We start from the raw sequence: 17815 nt of genomic DNA on the forward strand, positions 1-17815 counted from the left end.
TAAGAATCCCAGAAGACGCCGTTTCCACCGGGACCAGGTCCACTTTTCAGTCCCTCGTCTGAGGACGTGCGACTACTCCGTAGTGGGCAAGACCTGAAGCCTTGCATTTCCAATCTCGTGTTTCATAGGATTGGAGTCAAACCATGGGAAGCATTCTCACAGAGAATCATATTTTCGGTTAAAATAACAGCGTACAGACAGATTTTTGCATTCTTTTTACAGTACAAGAACGGTATGCAGGCTAATCCGTATATAGTATAGTACATATGTTCTATAAGCAAAGGTAACTATTTAAGAACTAGTGTGAGACCAAAGCGTCTCTCAGAGAAACAAAGAAAGTGCCCCACAGCGGCACGCACACAGCAGCTAGTGCTCAATTAGGTAAGGTTGCCGCCCCTCAAACCATATTGTTTTATAGGGATCCACATACTAGCCCCTAATAAGATAAGAGCCAAACGACCAATAACAATGCTTTTAAGACCCGCATTTTCAACCCTAAGCCAAGGAATACGTACCGTACTTCGTAGACTTCCTGGCACTGATTGACTAGCAGGCTTACTAGGGCTTAGTTATTGCCTATCAGCCTGAGCAAGCATGCTAAGGATCCTGCGATCTAACTGTGAAGCAGCAGCTGGCAATTGTACAAGCTTCGATACAGCCTGCTAGGAATCGCGCGAGCCAGCCACGAGCAGGACAGCTAGGCATCAAAGACGTTAGCTGAAAAATCTGCGATGAAGCCTACAAGCCTACGAGCAGGAAAGCCGAGCAGGTGTGTCCTAATTATCATATTTAAGGCCAGTGCGAGCTAGCCGGGGTACCCCGGCCCGCACCCTCAAGTCCCCAGTTTCATCAGCTATTTTGGGGGACTCCATCCCCTATCTTCGCTGTCAGGATTCAGGAAAGTATAGCCTAAGGCTAAATCCACATGCGGATTGCTCCACAGGCTTTGCACGGTAGAATGTATTTCAAGTTTCCCAGGAAGGCTCTCGTATTCACATCTCGAATGGCATCCAGGTTCTTTGATGATTCAGAAGCTGACGATGTCAGGGACAGACCAGCCTGCTCTAGCAAGTCCCAGTGGAGTGACGCCTGACTTTGCGCATCCGAGAGATGCTCTTCGCACTATTCTTTTTGTCACACAATGCCTTTGTATTCCCGTCGTATCCGTTCTTATCGTGCTTCGGTTATATGTGAGATTTCGGTTCCAGCAGCAGCTAGGATTTAATGAATGTGAGTATTGTATATAGACAACTCGGAATGAGGCTAATCTGTGCGAAGATTTTGGCCTTGTTGCATGGGTATGAAGTCCTGTTGTTCAATGCTGTGTTGTGGCGCGCACTCACATCATCTTAAGCTCCTTTTCATGGGATATTGTATAAGTGGGATATTTTGTGAGTGCTCTCAATCCTGTCTGGATACAGCCAATTTAACTGCTGGTTTAGTGTCGAAACATGGCGGCGGCTGCTATCAATGGGAGATTTATGAATCCCAGTTGGTGAACTTCATGAAGGTATGTCGCGAATTCTTTCACTTGTAGCATCGAGCTGACCCAAATGCAATACAGATAGCATACATTGCAACTCTATTCTACGCCCCGATGGCCCTCTTTGTCAAGGTCGCCCTGTTAACCCTTCTAGCTCGCATTTTCAAACCATACCGCAAATGGGTCATGTTCATCTATCTCATCCTTGGAGTGGTTTTGAGCTACTACATACCTGCCTTCGTCATCAAAGCCCGCATCTGCGATCCTGTATCAGCCTACTGGAACGGAACCAACAGCGGCGGCTCCTGCATCGACCAGAGCAAAGTCATCATGGCCGACTCAGTCATCAGTGTGGTGACGGACTTGGCAATTCTCATCCTCCCCTTACCATTAACCTGGTCGCTTCAAATGCCGTTCAGCCAAAAACTGAAGGTTATTGGACTTTTGAGCGCGGGAGGGCTTGCAACGGCCTTTAGTTTATATCGGTTGGTGATGATTGCGAGAGATGGACAGTCCCCCGATCAAACAATGGTGTTTACACGCGTTGTGCTTACTGGGTATGCTCCATCTCTAGCCGCAGGCTATGCCGCAACTAACTCAAATGACAGGAATGCAGAGGGAGGCATTGGACTGATATGTGCCTGTCTTCCGGCACTAAACAATCTCATCTCTCGTACCCGCAGAAAAAACTCATATTATTCAAACCAAGAATCACACGCCAGCTCACGACTACAACTACGAAAGATCCGAGGATCTAGGAGTGATAATCGGCCCAAGATAAACAGGACGGTGGAGGATGGATCAGCATTTGGGTCAGATGAGAGAACCTTGATATCCAATGCTGATGCGTCGCACAGCGTTAATGATTTCTCTGACCACGCTCAATTTGACGGGGCGATCATGAAAAGTGTCGCAGTTTCCCAGTCTGTGGAGATGAGGGATACATGAATGTGATGAGTTGAATATATGTAAGATAGTGCAGAAAGGGGAGGCAGAATGAGAGCAACTCTATTAGATTGATTTATATTGGTCATGTAAATTATATTTCCTCCAGTGCTCTCATTGGTCTACATTCACCTCACATAAAAAGTTACCATTTCTGAAATAGTACGGTTCGAAATATAACTTCGACCTCATAATCTCTCGGCTTTCAAGCAGCTTGGCTACTCCCTTACGTCCTCCCAATAAAACCCAAAGCAGGAAATGATAGGGAATAAACTCCATAAACACAATTGGCAACCGTCCTTGAAGCAGTTACTAGTTTTTCGAGTCCGCAGAGCAGGCAGGTATGGGAATCGTTCATCAAAACAATGTTGCACGTTCAATAGTCTATTCTAAATTCTTATATAACTAGATAACTTCCATCTGCAAATTCCCAGAAACAAAAAAGAAATAAGAAAACAAACAGTTTATACAATACCCGACATGCAAATCTCCTATCTAAAGCTTGTTTGTTTTAGCCTTGTGTGGTCGCAGAATCGACTGCTGTGTCATCGAGGCGACCATATTCCCATTTTCATCCCACACCCTAGCCTCGGAGTACGTACGGCCATGAGCTCCGACGTGCGTGAGACATTCCCGCAAAATCCAGTTATTGATATTAACGTTCGGCACAAACACTCGCAACGAAAAGTCCAAGCTTGAACACGCTGCTGCATCGTCTAAGAACATATGGTTGTGAACCAAGGGGAGAAACGAGATAAATGCGTCCATAATGAAAGCAAGGCCAGCTATATGGTCGGACTCTTTGTGCACAGGATACCTCGCTTGTAACCATTGACAACTGGTTTTGGCGGTGATGGGTAGATGTTCCTGTGTGGTTTGAACGTTCTTGCCAAGTCCGAGAAGCGTCTGTCCAGCTATACTCTCGGGGCAGTATCGATTATGAAAAAGTCGTAATCCCAGGCCAAATACCTTGTTGAAAGCTTTGACCTCGGCTTCTTCAATCTTGCCGGCAGCGACAAGCTGTTTCTCCAGTTCTTCCATGGGCAGGCAGTCCTTCCAATGGCTGTATTTCATCGTCGGTGGCGCAGAGAATTCAAGCAATGCCGGCTCTGCGCGGTGAAAGTCAATTAAAACTTCCATGCATAGCCGGGTCTTACTGCCATCGCCAAACTTTTGGGTCACTTGTACCCTCCGGGTCTGGAAGGTCTTTGTACTCCGGGAAGGGAACACGGTGAGAGTCATCTTCTCCGCGATGCTAGCAGGGCCCAGATAGTTACCCATGGCCGAGTAGAGATGGAAGCCATCTGGAACGGTGTTCGCAGCGGCATTGACTGCTAGGGCAATTGCGTAGCCGCCAAATGCAATGGGGAGGGTATTTCCCATGCGTTCTGCAAGTCGTTTGGATTGGAAGGTCCATTCAGAGAGCCTTTCGACAGCAACGTGCTCTGCAATGGCGTCGTCCATGTTGGGTATTCTATAAAGAGATATCTATATATTTATCAGCTTCGTCGTATGTATATGCATTGTTTAGTATAGTCAGTCGAAGTGCGCCCGTCGTATTAAAGCTACGGGACTTGCCGAGGTCCGCAGGGATGCCGAGGCGCTGTCAGCCAATAGAACTTGAGAACGGCCGCGCTATCAAACCTATGCGCAACTCGACGAGGCTGTCTAATGAATATGGACAACTGGGTAGTGTTGGTTTTAGCGACGACTGTACTTTCCAAGTAAACTAAGCTTGGACTATATGCGTTGAATATGCAGGTAGGTATATTGCTACTCTATCAACGCGCTGGGAAGGGCAATTAAACAAGGCCTTCATTTTCATATAGGACATACAAATGGACTCAGGACACAGATAGAATGGCTTTTTACTTGACATGACATCCAGAATTTATAGATGCCTGTCTAGCTCTGTTCCATAGTAAACCAGGTTAGTCACTGGGAGCCATTCTAGTTGCAACCCTGGACCCTTAATATGGGCTGTAGTGCCAGCCTGGGTATAAAAGGCATAAATCCATGCGCCTCTGAAAGATACCAGAAGATATCCTGTGTAAGCCATGAGTTAGAAGTGCTCGTCATTACTCTAATCCCAACACGAAAGTGCTGCGCAACATGTAAGCTATTATCGCCAACGCAATGACTTAAATTCGACATTTCCGCGAGTTGCCAATCGAGCATAGACAATAAAACGTAGACTTTAAATCACCTTGACCTCGGGTTTGAGAGTATACGATTAATCAATTGATCATGAAGACAGTCAAGCCCAGATCAACTGTCCAAGGCCATATGCACTTCAGCACCTGTTGATATACCTCAGAAGAACCGGTAAAATCATAGGTAAACACTCCGCTTCATCCAAACAAATGAACAACTTTGGAAGGCAGAGCAGTCCTGGTATAATAATAAGCATGCTGATATGAATGCCGAAGTTCATACGTCCAACCAAACGTATGACCTACGATCAATCTTAGTCGCTGGCTCAGTGGACTGCGTCTAGCTACTAGACAGCCACGACAACAGAAGAGAAGCATCAATCATTAAGATCCGACCTCAGAAATGCGCGGCACTACCCACCAGTCGTGCCAGCGGCTTGGTGATCCGACGTCTGGAATTTCGACTTTGATCGGCAAGGATGCAGACGTCTTGCTATTTATCGGAGTAGACGAAGCTCTAGTTTTGAAAATCTTTGTGGCTATTTGGATTGCAATGCTGGCCCCGATACATGCTCGAAGTGAATCCTTTGTATTGCGTTGCCAGTCAGCCTCAATAGCTGGTCTGCGCACAGTCTCACTACCATTTTGCTGCGTCGTGGCAAATGCTCCCTGCGCAAGCACTGCTTCCCATGCCTTGCGTGCATCGGTAATTGATTTGCTGGCTCTTTTGAGCAAGTCACCATCAGATTGCCCTTTTAAGGTTGCATTTTCCTCATATTGATCGTAGGAAACTAATTCAGGAAGACTGATGGGGAGGAAAGGTTTCATTCGGAGTTCGTACCGAAGTCGGGCGCTCGAATATGCTGTTCTCGAAGCTGCATGAGGTAACACTGCGTGGCGGTCGAGAAATACGTAGAGAGCTTGGAGACCAAATGCAAAGGTCTCCGTTGCGATGAGCCATAAGCTATGTCGATTCAGAATCGTGAGTGTCCGTTCAAATGAGTTCTCACTGGCTTTAGAGCGCTTGCTTCTCCTGCTCTCTGCATGGACAAATGCCTGTATTCGTTCAATATGTAGTTGGTGGCTGGAGCACAGATGAGCCAAGTACCAATATATTCCGCCAAGCTCCTCGGGAGCGTAGATCGATAATTCAAATCCCATTTGAAACACAAGCTGCATTTGATTCAACTTTTCGTGGTAGACCCAGCTACCCAAGGGATAAGCGTATGTTGACTGGCCATTTTCCAACGATAACGGTATTTCGCCGGTCAAACTCTGAAGCTGTGTGTCGAGTTCCTCAGCCTGCAGTAAGATACAGAGCATATATTAGCTATTATTCGTCACCAGAAACGAGTCATACAGTTAACGAACCTCAATCTGAAGGTTATCCCACTCCACAATACAGTGGCACAAGGCACGACGGACTCGAGACCGATTCAAACAACATGTACGGAATGTGTCGACAAATGGCTGTAAAGAAAAGAACGATTAGAGGATAGATCCTTTCATTCAGTCATTTCATTTCACAAACTTACATGAGCAACGCGGGTCACAAAGGTCTCCATACTCCTATGTATCTGGAAGCGAGGATCGCTGGGCACCTCGATCTCTTCATTTTCGGCACGAAGCAAAGTGCTCGAGGGTAACACAAGGTCTTTGAGATCATCGTAGAATAATCTTTTGACAGATTGAGAGCCCAAAATCTTCATCTCATTGACAATGAATGCTTGCATGAGACATCGTATATAAATTCCGGGTTGTGGCTTCCTCGACGCTATCGTCCAAATGCAAACCTGGCCGCGTCAGATAGGCTCCAAACCAAAAGCTAAGAACGTACATACCCTCAAGTCATTTGGATTGGTATAATCAAGTATTTCGTGCATGTCAATAGCATCCTGGAATAACCGTTTCAGAAAGCCAAGCGCAGTCTTAGCACTGATTGTGACCATAGGTCGAGGTGGTATCGTGCTAGCTAGCTTTCGCTGGATTTTCAAGGTGAATGCGTCCAAGTTGGGATTCCCATAAGCCACAGAACTTTCGATTGGAGAAACAAGCGCCTGACAAGATATAAAAGACTCCCTGTCTCTAGATATTACTGCATCGACGTCTTTATTCAAGGCCTCCAGGAAATGATTTCTTAACCAAAGCCTGTCGATTAATGCACGCTTCACATTGTCATCTATCCCATCTCCATGCTTCTCGAGATATTCAACGGCGGCATCGAGTACTTTCTTCACGGGGCCAATGTCGTATTCACTCAGAAGGCTTCGGTTGTAAAGTTGCGGAACAAAATCTTCTTCCTGAGCAGCATCAGACACACCATTTCTTGTTGATACGAATACATTCGAGCCAACCTCATAAAAGTATTCATGCGTAATCCGCTTGTTCACCAAGTCACAAGCCTTGACCAAGCCTAAACAATATGCTCTGAGAACAAGATGCACTAAGGGCAACTTTCGCTCATTCTCCAGTCGCGCCTCGGCGTCTCCACGGTGAAAATTATATTCGTCGAACGACTTTGGAACCGGCCAAAGAAGCTTGTCGAGGTATATCGAGGTAAAAAGCGTTTGCGAAAGAGGGTGTCCCATGTGCCATGCCATCTATGCAATTGCCATTTCTCATTAGATTGACCCAGACAACTTCCAAAGAGTGAAAATGACAAACCTCGTAGCATAACAGTTGATCCATAAGGCCAAGCACTTCCTCCGGCTGCAACTCGCGCATCACATCGTAGTCATATTCGAGCGCTTCAAAGTGGCTTTCACCGGGGCCTAGGTATCCGCTGTCCATCTTGGAGTCCATGATCTGGATGTGAACACAAGTTGTTTGAGCATGATGGGATACAAGAGCAAAGCGTTTTTCCGAAAACCAACCTCCAAAGCCCCCACGGCTTCAAAAAGTGCAAACTCCTCATCCTTGACAAGCTCGCCTTGTTTCAGTTCTGTTTATTCCATCTGTCAGCTTGGGGAGCTGGGTATAGCAGTCGACAACGAAGCAAGCAACGACGCGGGGAAGGGACTGATGGACACACTAGACGCAGCGTTAACAAATTCCCCAGTGATATCCCGAGCAGTCATGTGGTACGACGATGTCAGGCGAGGTTGGTTAATTGGCAGCATGCTTTTTCTAACGACGATTCTTGACTTCTCGCAGCCTGCTAGCCTCGATTCGCACATGCGGGGATTGGGGAGTGTGAGCGCGGAGCTTTTTCGTGGGCGGGAAGGAAAGGGCTATCTATGTACGTGGATGGGTCTCTCCGGGCCTCAGGTCTACGCTTCAGCAATTCCCATCGGCGTGATCAAGGACTGGTAGGTCTACAGCACGTACATCATGCGACGCAAGAGGAAGGCTAGGAAACTTTATTGTTTCATGGAGCTCTAAAGCAAATCTCCAAGTATTGCTACAAGAAATAAGATGTACAATCCCGCGCCCTTTTCCGGCACCATGCTCAGTTCCTCTGCCTTTTCAACTCAACTTCCGTCACTCTCTGCGAAACGTAAAAGTTGGTGTTTCGTCGTTTATTTCTCAGCAACAGTTTCGGCGGCGGACTCGGTAATGTGCTTGACTTCGCCCTGCTTTCCGGCCTGTGACCCCATGTCCTCGTCAGTCTATCCGTTCGTATAGGGCCGAGCCGAACTAGAAAAGGAGAGAAGGTAAATAAAACACTGACCTCCCACTTGGCATATTTCAGATCCGATTGTCCACGGCGCTCAGCAGCAAGACGAACGTCGTCCTTGAGGGATCGGCGAACCGCGCGCGCAGCAACGGCAAGGTATCGGTTGTAGCTGTTTCTCAGGTGGGTGATCAGCAATTGCACACGGAGAGCATCCCTGAGAGGGACTCTTGTTGTATGGGAGTATTCATGACATACGTCAAACCGGCGGCTTTCCAGGCGGCAGTCATTTTGGAGGCTGGTGGATGTGAAGATGGAGGTTCTTGTGGATTGAGAAGGTCATCTCGGGTCGATGTGGAAGTTGCAAAAGTCCGCCGGGATGTCACGTGCTTGTGATCACGTGACCTTGTATATAGATTCAAGGATAAACAGAGGCACTCCCAAGCTTGGAGACAATTAGAGCATCTAAATTCTAGAAAATATTCTGATATGTCATAGCCTGAGTCTTCCATGAGGTGCTGATAGCACATGATTTGTGGTGGAGAGAGTCTTCAGGGTTATAGAAATCAACAACACAACATATCTTAGCTTGTATTAAGGTACAACTAGGTATCTCTGTGAGGACTTTATCTAGAAGGTATCTTTGCACCTAGGCATTCCATAAATGCAATTCTTTGTATATGACTCTTTGTTATGAACTGTGTAAAACTATCAGTGGATGAACAAATTGCGAGGACTGTAATTAACAGCATTGTGCAAATCAGAAATCTACGACACCACATCTCACGATCTCCAACTGTCTGCATTGCCCAAGGTTCAAGTTTGGGCTTAGTCCCGCGTCCCTGTTAGTGTGCCCCAAAGAACTGAGAATAATTTCACGACTTCCCCTCCCCTCAACGGTGTCACCTCTTCCATCTCCCCTTTGCCTCCTTCTTCTTGGGGTCTCTCTTCCCTTGGGATTTGGGAAAAGCAGATATAACCTCATTCTCGCCATATTTTGGACTAGCGTCATTATATTCCTTCCTCAAGCATACATTCTTCACTGGCAGTGTCCTGTCTTTGACCTTTTACTTCACCGCGGAGCGAAAAGGCTCTCACCTTGCTGTCGTCTCACTTCTTGACATATTCGACTTGCATCTGCCTGTTCTTTCCAATCCTCTTTGTTTAGTTTCTCATTCTGTTTCTCACTAATTGAGCGATACTTCGACTTTTCGACTAAACATAAAACTTCACTCAAAATGGGACGCGAGGAGAAGAGACCTCTGAATCGCCCCTCCAAGCGCAAGCTGGTGCGCTGGAACGGTATGTCTGGCACCAAAGCGATACTTACGCTCACCTCCATGAGCAGAGTCATTTACTGACCTATCCAGAAAATCTCGATGAATTGCTTCTCTTGACAATCCAATCTGTCTGCAACCAGGAAGGTGTCAAGATCCCTTGGGCAGAGGTAGCTAAGTCTATGTCCAATGATGTCACTGAAGGCGCAATTGTCCAACACCTTGCAAAAATACGAGCTCGCCGTGTCCAGAAAGACAAAGAAGTGCCCCCTCCGCTGCGTCGAGGTGTTGGATTTGCAACGTCTCCCAGGTCGCAAGAGACTCCCGCAACGCCTGTTTCCCCAAGTCAGAGCACTGAAGAATCAGGAGGGCGTCGCGCAAAGCCACAAAATGAGCCGAAGATCAAGGCTGAGAAGCGGGGTGCAAGCGACGATGAATACCATTCTTCGTCGGACAGTGACAAGGAATGGACGTCTGGTCGTCGCAATCAATCTACCAAGAGAAGCAAACAGAAAAGACCTCAGAAGAAGCGCAAGTCAACTCCACCAAATCCTGTCTTGGAAAATGGTGTCGATGACAACATCAATCATGACGATGACAACGACGACGACGGATCTATGGCATCAAACCCAGATACTGAAATGGTAGCTGTAGGTGCTGGATTCCTTGAGTTTGCCAATGGCGAACGGAACGAGGAGTACCGCGCAACATCAATCTCCTCCGACGATGAGCAGTCCGATACAGACAAAGCAATGGTTGTCAAGCTCAAGGTCGGCGCGAAGAAACTTCGTCTCCTGAAGCACAAGGGTACTGGCGTTTTCCATGACAGAGACCCGGAGCAGCGATGGGAGTTGCCTCCATCTGGCCCCAATGGCGAGAAATGGGGCTTCAGCAGGGACTACTACGGCCCAGTTCCGAAATCTTGTCACAACCCACAGAACCCTGGTCTCCTTCGAGGAGAGTGGCCGCTTGACGTTGCGATGAGACAGTATGCTGCGCCGCAAGCAGTGACATGGGCAAATGAGACCTACGAGCCCGATCCGAGACTTGTGCATCCTGCTAACTACCTTGAAAAGCCGGATTGTGACCCGCAGTTGAGATTTCATCGCAAGCTACGTACCATCGAAGAAAGCAATCCTGATGCTCGAGTTATAGACCAGGATCGTCCAGCGTACCAGGCTTATGTGAATACCCACAGAGAGCTGCCCACATACTTTGACCCAAGCTGGAACGTTGCTCCTACAACTAATACCACAAATCCCGTTGGCAATTACGAGGTGCAGGGCTACTCAACAACCATCGGGGCCAATCTACCGATTACTGCAGCGCCTTCACAGGCAACTGCGTATCATGATCATGATTTCAGCAATTTCCACCTTGCTCACCCGCAGATCGAAGACGAAGTAGACACACACCAAGTGCTCGACGTGAAGCACACCGGAACTATTGATGATCATGTGGATCGTGACACCGAGCTTCCCCCGGGTAAGACTTTCGATGTTGATGAAATGCTTGATCAGAATATCATTGGAAAAGCGGAAGGTTTGTCCTGGTGGCAAGACTAATTGGTATGGCTCTTTCTCCAGAAAATACCCATGATGCAATAGCGGAGCTGGCGTACGAGTATCACCACGAAGCCGAAGTTTCAGCGTTTGACACTGAATTCGAGAGCTTCGCAAATCTCGGCCACGGCGCCGACGATATCTTCTCGTTCATCTAACTGCATGCAATCTGGATCGGCCATGCATATATGATCTCTGGTTGGGTTCTGGACCGGTTGGCATTTGAATCTCCGGACGTTTCTTGTTCTCTCTGTCTTCTTGCTTTGGTTCTTGATATTTCTTCGTTGGAACGTCGGGCTAAGACCGGTTTGCGGTTTGTGGTTTGAGGAAGAGCGATGGGGATTTGGCTGCGTAATTATTTAACTCTGGATCTTGTGTCATTTTGCTATAACTGGAGAGAAGCCGTGGATACTTGATATGCAAGCCTTAGTGTTATTTAAATGCAATCAAATAGTCCACAGCAGGTTCGCCGTTCGCTCAAGTGTCCGTAGCACGTGACCCAGCGGACTTCTATGAGCTTCTCCGCCGCCAAGACATCCGGGGAATCTAGAAGAAGCTGGAAAATTTTCGGCCCTGCCTTCTTCGTCTTGCTTTCTTCTCCTCCAGCAGCTTCTTCTCTCGCGGCGTCTCGGCTGGGTGTGAATCTATCTCTATTTATTTTAATCTTTGCATTTGTTTCCTTCTCCTTCAACCTCCCACCCTCCTCCTTCCCAAAATGCAGCGCGCCCTTTCTTCCAGGACTTCCGCTCTCACCCGAGCTCCTTTCTCCAAGCTCAGAACATCGGGTGTCAGCTTGCAGCAGCAACGATTTGCTCACAAGGTGCGTTTGATATCTCGGTCGTGCCACTTGTCAGCTAGGACGATGGTCTAACATGTGTTTAGGAGCTGAAATTCGGCGTTGAAGCTCGTGCACAGCTTCTCAAAGGTGTTGACACCCTCGCCAAAGCGGTTACTTCCACACTCGGTCCAAAGGGTCGCAATGTTTTGATTGACCAAAGCTACGGTTCCCCCAAGATCACCAAGGGTATGTACTAGATACTTGGGTATTGCTATTTGTGGCCAATGATGCAAGATGGACTAACCCTTGAATAGATGGTGTTACTGTCGCCAAGGCCGTCACTCTTCAGGATAAGTTTGAGAACCTCGGCGCACGTTTACTGCAGGATGTCGCCTCCAAGACCAACGAGATTGCCGGTGACGGTACCACCACTGCTACCGTCCTTGCTCGCGCCATCTTCTCTGAGACCGTAAAGAACGTTGCCGCCGGTTGCAACCCTATGGATCTCCGCCGGGGTACCCAGGCCGCCGTTGATGCCGTTGTCCAATACTTGAAGTCCAACAAACGCGATATCACAACCACCGAAGAGATCGCCCAGGTCGCTACCATCTCTGCCAATGGTGACACTCACGTTGGTAAGCTTATCTCCAACGCCATGGAGAAGGTTGGCAAGGAAGGTGTCATTACTGTCAAGGAGGGCAAGACCATCGATGACGAGCTAGAGGTTACCGAGGGTATGCGTTTCGACCGTGGTTACACCTCTCCTTACTTCATGACCGATGCCAAGTCACAGAAGGTTGAGTTCGAGAAGCCTCTTATCCTTCTCTCCGAAAAGAAGATCTCTGCCGTTCAAGATATTATCCCTGCGCTTGAGATCTCAACCCAACTGCGCCGTCCCCTCGTGATCATTGCTGAGGACATCGAGGGCGAGGCTCTGGCTGTCTGCATTCTCAACAAGCTTCGTGGACAACTCCAGGTTGCTGCCGTCAAGGCCCCTGGCTTTGGTGACAACCGCAAGAACATCCTTGGTGACCTTGGTGTCCTCACCAACGCCACCGTCTTCACTGATGAGCTCGATATCAAGCTTGACAAGCTCACCCCTGACCAACTTGGTTCTACCGGTGCTATCACCATCACCAAGGAGGACACCATCATTCTCAACGGTGAGGGTAGCAAGGACTCCATTGCTCAACGCTGCGAACAAATCCGTGGTGTCATGGCCGATCCTTCTACTTCCGAATATGAGAAGGAGAAGCTCCAAGAGCGTCTGGCCAAGCTCTCTGGCGGTGTTGCCGTCATTAAGGTCGGCGGTGCCTCCGAGGTTGAGGTTGGCGAGAAGAAGGACCGTGTTGTGGATGCCCTTAATGCCACTCGTGCCGCTGTTGAGGACGGTATCCTCCCAGGTGGTGGCACTGCTCTCCTTAAGGCCTCTGCCAATGGCCTCAACGACTTGAAGGGTGCCAACTTCGACCAGCAGCTCGGTATTGATATTATCAAGAAGGCCGTTACCCGCCCTGCGCGAACCATTGTCGAGAACGCTGGTCTGGAGGGCAGCGTTATCGTTGGCAAGCTTACCGACGAGTTTGCCAGTGACTTCAACAAGGGATTCGACAGCTCCAAGGGCGAATACGTTGACATGATTGATGCTGGTATCCTTGACCCTCTCAAGGTTGTGCGCACTGCCCTGGTCGATGCCAGCGGTGTTGCCTCGCTCCTTGGTACCACTGAAGTTGCTATTGTCGATGCCCCTGAGGAGAAGGGCGCAAGCCCTGCTGCTGGTGGCATGCCCGGCATGGGTGGTATGGGTGGCATGGGCGGTATGTACTAGAGTGCTAGTACATTCGCGCATTCGCATCAATAACCTACTTCTCCTTTGTCGATTTGAGCGTGTATTGCATTTGTAATATGGATGGTTCTCCTATGTTTTAGTTTTAGTTTTTTTTAACATTTTTTCTTCTTATCATCAGCCCACTACTTCCTTCGTCTTATGTGTTATCACTTTTTCGAAAATCGTCCCTCCGCTTTACGGCCACACAATTTGTGCGAGAAAAAAACTCATATCCTTTTTCGCCGCATCTTTCCACACATCTCCACTCAGTGCTCGCATCTATTTTCACCTGGGTTTGGCGAAACCAGAAGGGAATCCTACTACTGTACTATACAATCTTCATGTACTTTAATTCTCCTTTAGAGGGAATCAATCAGCCTCTGAACGGACGAGGAAGAGTATCCAATAAGCTCATGGGTAATACCATTTACGATCAATTCTTAATTACTGCTGTGGCAATATAAGTATAATCCTCCGTATTACTCGTTTGTGTCCCTCTTCCTGCTAGCGAGGATGATATCAAAGCATTCGGGATGTCGCTATGAGCTCCGCATTTGACGTGCACGCCATCCCGTCAAGTTTCAACATCTTTCTTCGATTCCGCTTCTGCAGCGTTATCGAGCCATTTGCAGCGCCCAATGTACTCGTGTACTAGGAAGCTTTAGGAAGGAGAAACTGATGGTTCTTTTTCTTGGTTTCTGCTGTGCCTAGTATCTGCATCATGTCGCGTTGCTGGGATGACGCGATCCTGAGGCTCGTTTGTCCTATGTCAAAGCACCGGGCTATATTTTGATGGTATATATTTGGCCTGCCGCATCTTTCACTCCAACTGATGTACTTGTAGATGAGGAGCGATTAACGGCTTGTCCGAAGCCTTTCTGAGTCAAAATGGCTGTCATCGAAGAGAAACCCATCCCGGCCGATACATCCAGCATCGTTGTTGCTTCTGATGCGGAGCAGGCTGGTGATGCTGGCAGCATCACTGAAGTCGAGAAATCACGGCTTCGCCGCAAAATTGATTGGATAATCCTGCCTCCAATTACGCTACTCTTCTTTCTGTCCTTCCTTGACCGATCCAACATCGGGAATGCCAAGCTGGATAACTTGACTGTTGACCTGCATATGACCGGGGAGCAGTACCTGGTCACATTGTCGGTTTTCTTCATAGGCTATAGCGTCTTTGAAATCCCGTCTAATATTGCTCTGAAGCTGACTTCGCCGCGAATCTGGCTGCCAACGCTGATGCTGGTATGGGGAGTGGTGGCAACGCTGATGGCCCTCTCGACTAATTTCGGGGGATTGCTAGCTGCAAGATTCTTCCTCGGTGCGACAGAGGCAGGCGTGTTCCCCGGGGCCATCTTTTATCTGTCCATGTGGTATTCGCGGCGAGCTCTGGTGAGCCGGGTTACACTTTTCTTTACGTCGACATCACTTGCGGGCGCCTTTGGTGGAATATTGGCTTATGGCATTGGGCACATGAGTGGCGTTGCAGGGAAGCACGGCTGGTTCTGGATTTTTGTTATTGAGGGCTTGGTGACGGTCGTCGTCGCTGCGGCGTCTTACCTTTTTATCCAAGACTTTCCAGCAGAAGCGAAATTTCTCTCACAAAGAGAGCACAAGGTATTGAATGCTCTACTAGTCGAGGATAATGATGCACTTCGCGAAGAACCCTGGTCTTGGGAAGAAGTGGGAAGAACATTTCGCGATATCAAGGTCTATTTGTACACGCTTACATGGATGGGCCAGGCATTGCCACTGTACACCTTAACCCTCTTCCTTCCAACCATTATAGCAGACCTTGGCTATTCCGCTGCGGATGCGCAGTTGTTGACCGTGCCGCCGTATGCAGTTGGAACTGTGATATCGATCAGTGTTGCACTCCTGTCTGAACGATACCAGGTCCGCGGTCCCTTCATCTTCGCATGCTGCATCCTCTCAATTATCGGGTACATCCTGCTCCTCTCTGATCAAAAAGTCGGTGTTCAGTACCTCGGGACGTTCTTCGTTTGCGCGGGTATTTTCCCAGCAGCATCTTTGCTTTTTACCTGGGTAGCGTCCAATGTCTCGGGTCAAGTCAAGCGTTGTGTAGCTGCAGCAATCCAGATTTCCCTTGGCGATATCGGTGCTGTAGTGGGGTGTCAGCTGTATCGTCCTGATGAAAGCCCAAGGTATCCTCTTGGCCATGGCATGGCACTTGGTTTCGTGGTGGGCTCCTTGGTAGCATCTGTGTGGCTATGGCGTCTTCTTCTGAATGAGAACAGAAGACGCGATAGCATTACAGGTGGCCCGCCAAAGGACCACTCGTATCTTCGCAGCGATGACTTCAAGGGCGATGATGACTTGCGATGGAGATTCATTGCGTAGGGTTTCTATCTCGCCCGAAATCATTCCAATATGCGAGACCGGGTTTCTAAACCCTTTTGATGTCAAGCCCTTGGATGTCCGAAACCTTTATTGCTTGTTTCGGAAACTGTCCTTGGGCAGTTGTCGTTCTATTCTGCACGTCTTGTCTATCTATAATCATGTCCTCTAGGGTTCGTTGATACAAGCAAGCAGATGCTTCCAAGATTGTTATGATACCCATAGAATAGATTTGTCTTTTTCTAAATCCAAAGTCTTGCCAGAACATGAAAGACGTTCTACTTGAGATCTAGTCGTTGAAGCCGATATGTCGTTGTGTTTCGGTGCGGTTTGTTTTTCAAGAACAATATCTTCCCTGTCCGTGTTGGTCTTGCGCTCACTGTTTGGACTTGAAGTGTAACGAAGTTGACTTGCAGCAGATATGTTACAATTGATGAACTCTCCTCCCGCCTTGTCGCTTTTTAGATGATAAGATGGTCTAAAACGCGTTGTGTGAAATTCTAAATCGGAATTATACTGTATCATAAGTGTCTGGAGTATGTCTCTGTTCTATACAGAAGGAATGTCTTATAAACTTGGCTTAGTGATGCAGATGGTAAGCATTTGTCATGATGCATGAGCCCCCATGTGATAGCCTAGCTAAGTAGAAAAGCAACGACGAGGCCCCTGCCGTCATGCAGTCTTTTCTAGCTACCTAGGAAAGCATCTATCGAGCATTCAATTACATTTAATGCCGCCGTGAATCATGCCTACCAACGATAGGCAAGCAAACCAGCCCAGTAAGCAGGACGTTACGGAGGCAATAGAATGCTTCTTGGAGCTGTGAGTGTGGCGTCTTTCTGTCGGTCGATTTTCAACACTTTTGTCAATCTATCTGGCTACGTGGCTGTCTCAAAGTATTCTATGAAACAATGAACTGAAAGCATGTTATTAGGTACAAACAACTCGTCGTCGAGAAAGATTTCAAAGTATTGTTACACCTTCTGCCAGATTCAAAACACCCATTGTTCTATCGTTTCTGATATCTATTGCTGATTCATTTCTCTATTTGGAAAAAACCCTAGGGATACGACGGCAAACTTCTAATAAAAGACATTCGATTTATCGACGCCGATCCATTGGGTTCGTCTTCCTGGGACTTGACGGTCGATGAGACATGGTGTAATATGAATAATGTTCTGCACGGAGGTGCCTATGGATTGATATTTGGTTAGTGAACCCAGACTCAGTGAACCTAATACGTATTTTCTCTTTTTCTTTTTTAAGATTGGCTCAATGTTCGAGAATGCTAGACATGTGCACTGCTATTACGATGCAGACTGTTTCCCGCCCTGGATATTGGGAGTAAGTCTTGAACATTCTTCTGTTGAGGGCTTTGATGATTAACGTCTTCTGTAGGTTCCTAGCTGGCGTGACTCGGGCGTTGAATATCTCCTATCTAAAGGCCGTTCCACTGGGTATGTGTTTTTCTTCCTTTCTCTTAGCAGATATTGATAATCAAGCACTGCTGATAACTACTTTTCAGGCACCACGATACGTATCAAGTGCCAAATCGAGCAGCATGGCCGTACAATGGCCTTGATCAGCGCCTATCTGGAGTCCCTTGACGGAAGTATCAAGTATGCAACAGCAGAACATCACAAGGTCCATGTTCCGGCAATAAAAGAGGCGGCAGCTAGGTTAGAAGCCATGAAAGCCGCTCGACGAAGAGAACGGCTGAAACTGTAGATGGGGCTGTCTTTCGCAAATAAAGATCATTCCTGTATTGGGCTAATATTTACACACATTCTACTTAACAAACAACAAGGGAAATAA

General features: G+C 47.8%; 8 protein-coding genes across 8 annotated transcripts; 5 read left to right on the plus strand and 3 right to left on the minus strand.

The window, feature by feature from the left end:
• Positions 1-1040: 1040 nt before the first annotated feature.
• On the plus strand, positions 1041-2431 carry UA08_08863 (hypothetical protein; the record flags this gene model as incomplete). Its single annotated transcript, XM_020263909.1, has 4 exons — positions 1041-1230; positions 1443-1510; positions 1565-2040; positions 2092-2431. 4 exons carry the CDS (start codon positions 1041-1043, stop codon positions 2429-2431), a joined length of 1074 nt encoding a protein of 357 aa, XP_020115990.1.
• Positions 2432-2923: 492 nt separating this feature from the next.
• UA08_08864 (hypothetical protein) lies at positions 2924-3892 on the minus strand (the record flags this gene model as incomplete). Its single annotated transcript, XM_020263910.1, has 1 exon — positions 2924-3892. The coding sequence occupies one exon, from the start codon at positions 3890-3892 to the stop codon at positions 2924-2926; it is 969 nt and encodes a 322-aa protein (XP_020115989.1).
• A 1073-nt stretch (positions 3893-4965) lies between these two features.
• UA08_08865 (hypothetical protein) lies at positions 4966-7658 on the minus strand (the record flags this gene model as incomplete). The annotated part of the gene is made up of 7 exons (XM_020263911.1): positions 4966-5883; positions 5953-6051; positions 6117-6374; positions 6423-7181; positions 7246-7386; positions 7455-7522; positions 7613-7658. The coding sequence occupies 7 exons, from the start codon at positions 7656-7658 to the stop codon at positions 4966-4968; spliced, it is 2289 nt and encodes a 762-aa protein (XP_020115988.1).
• Positions 7659-8099: 441 nt separating this feature from the next.
• On the minus strand, positions 8100-8484 carry UA08_08866 (hypothetical protein; the record flags this gene model as incomplete). Its single annotated transcript, XM_020263912.1, has 3 exons — positions 8100-8189; positions 8252-8423; positions 8453-8484. The coding sequence occupies 3 exons, from the start codon at positions 8482-8484 to the stop codon at positions 8100-8102; spliced, it is 294 nt and encodes a 97-aa protein (XP_020115987.1).
• Positions 8485-9432: 948 nt separating this feature from the next.
• UA08_08867 (hypothetical protein) lies at positions 9433-11191 on the plus strand (the record flags this gene model as incomplete). Its single annotated transcript, XM_020263913.1, has 3 exons — positions 9433-9496; positions 9565-11013; positions 11058-11191. 3 exons carry the CDS (start codon positions 9433-9435, stop codon positions 11189-11191), a joined length of 1647 nt encoding a protein of 548 aa, XP_020115986.1.
• A 557-nt stretch (positions 11192-11748) lies between these two features.
• On the plus strand, positions 11749-13639 carry UA08_08868 (Heat shock protein 60; the record flags this gene model as incomplete). The annotated part of the gene is made up of 3 exons (XM_020263915.1): positions 11749-11853; positions 11916-12057; positions 12126-13639. 3 exons carry the CDS (start codon positions 11749-11751, stop codon positions 13637-13639), a joined length of 1761 nt encoding a protein of 586 aa, XP_020115985.1.
• An 888-nt stretch (positions 13640-14527) lies between these two features.
• On the plus strand, positions 14528-16003 carry UA08_08869 (hypothetical protein; the record flags this gene model as incomplete). Its single annotated transcript, XM_020263916.1, has 1 exon — positions 14528-16003. One exon carries the CDS (start codon positions 14528-14530, stop codon positions 16001-16003), a length of 1476 nt encoding a protein of 491 aa, XP_020115910.1.
• Positions 16004-16745: 742 nt separating this feature from the next.
• UA08_08870 (hypothetical protein) lies at positions 16746-17728 on the plus strand (the record flags this gene model as incomplete). Its single annotated transcript, XM_020263917.1, has 6 exons — positions 16746-16822; positions 16935-16968; positions 17065-17209; positions 17293-17344; positions 17399-17457; positions 17526-17728. The coding sequence occupies 6 exons, from the start codon at positions 16746-16748 to the stop codon at positions 17726-17728; spliced, it is 570 nt and encodes a 189-aa protein (XP_020115911.1).
• Between the last annotated feature and the right edge of the window lie 87 nt (positions 17729-17815).

Source organism: Talaromyces atroroseus (assembly GCF_001907595.1).
Source record: "Talaromyces atroroseus strain IBT 11181 chromosome Unknown scaffold_16, whole genome shotgun sequence".
NCBI classification, from domain to species: domain Eukaryota; kingdom Fungi; phylum Ascomycota; class Eurotiomycetes; order Eurotiales; family Trichocomaceae; genus Talaromyces; species Talaromyces atroroseus.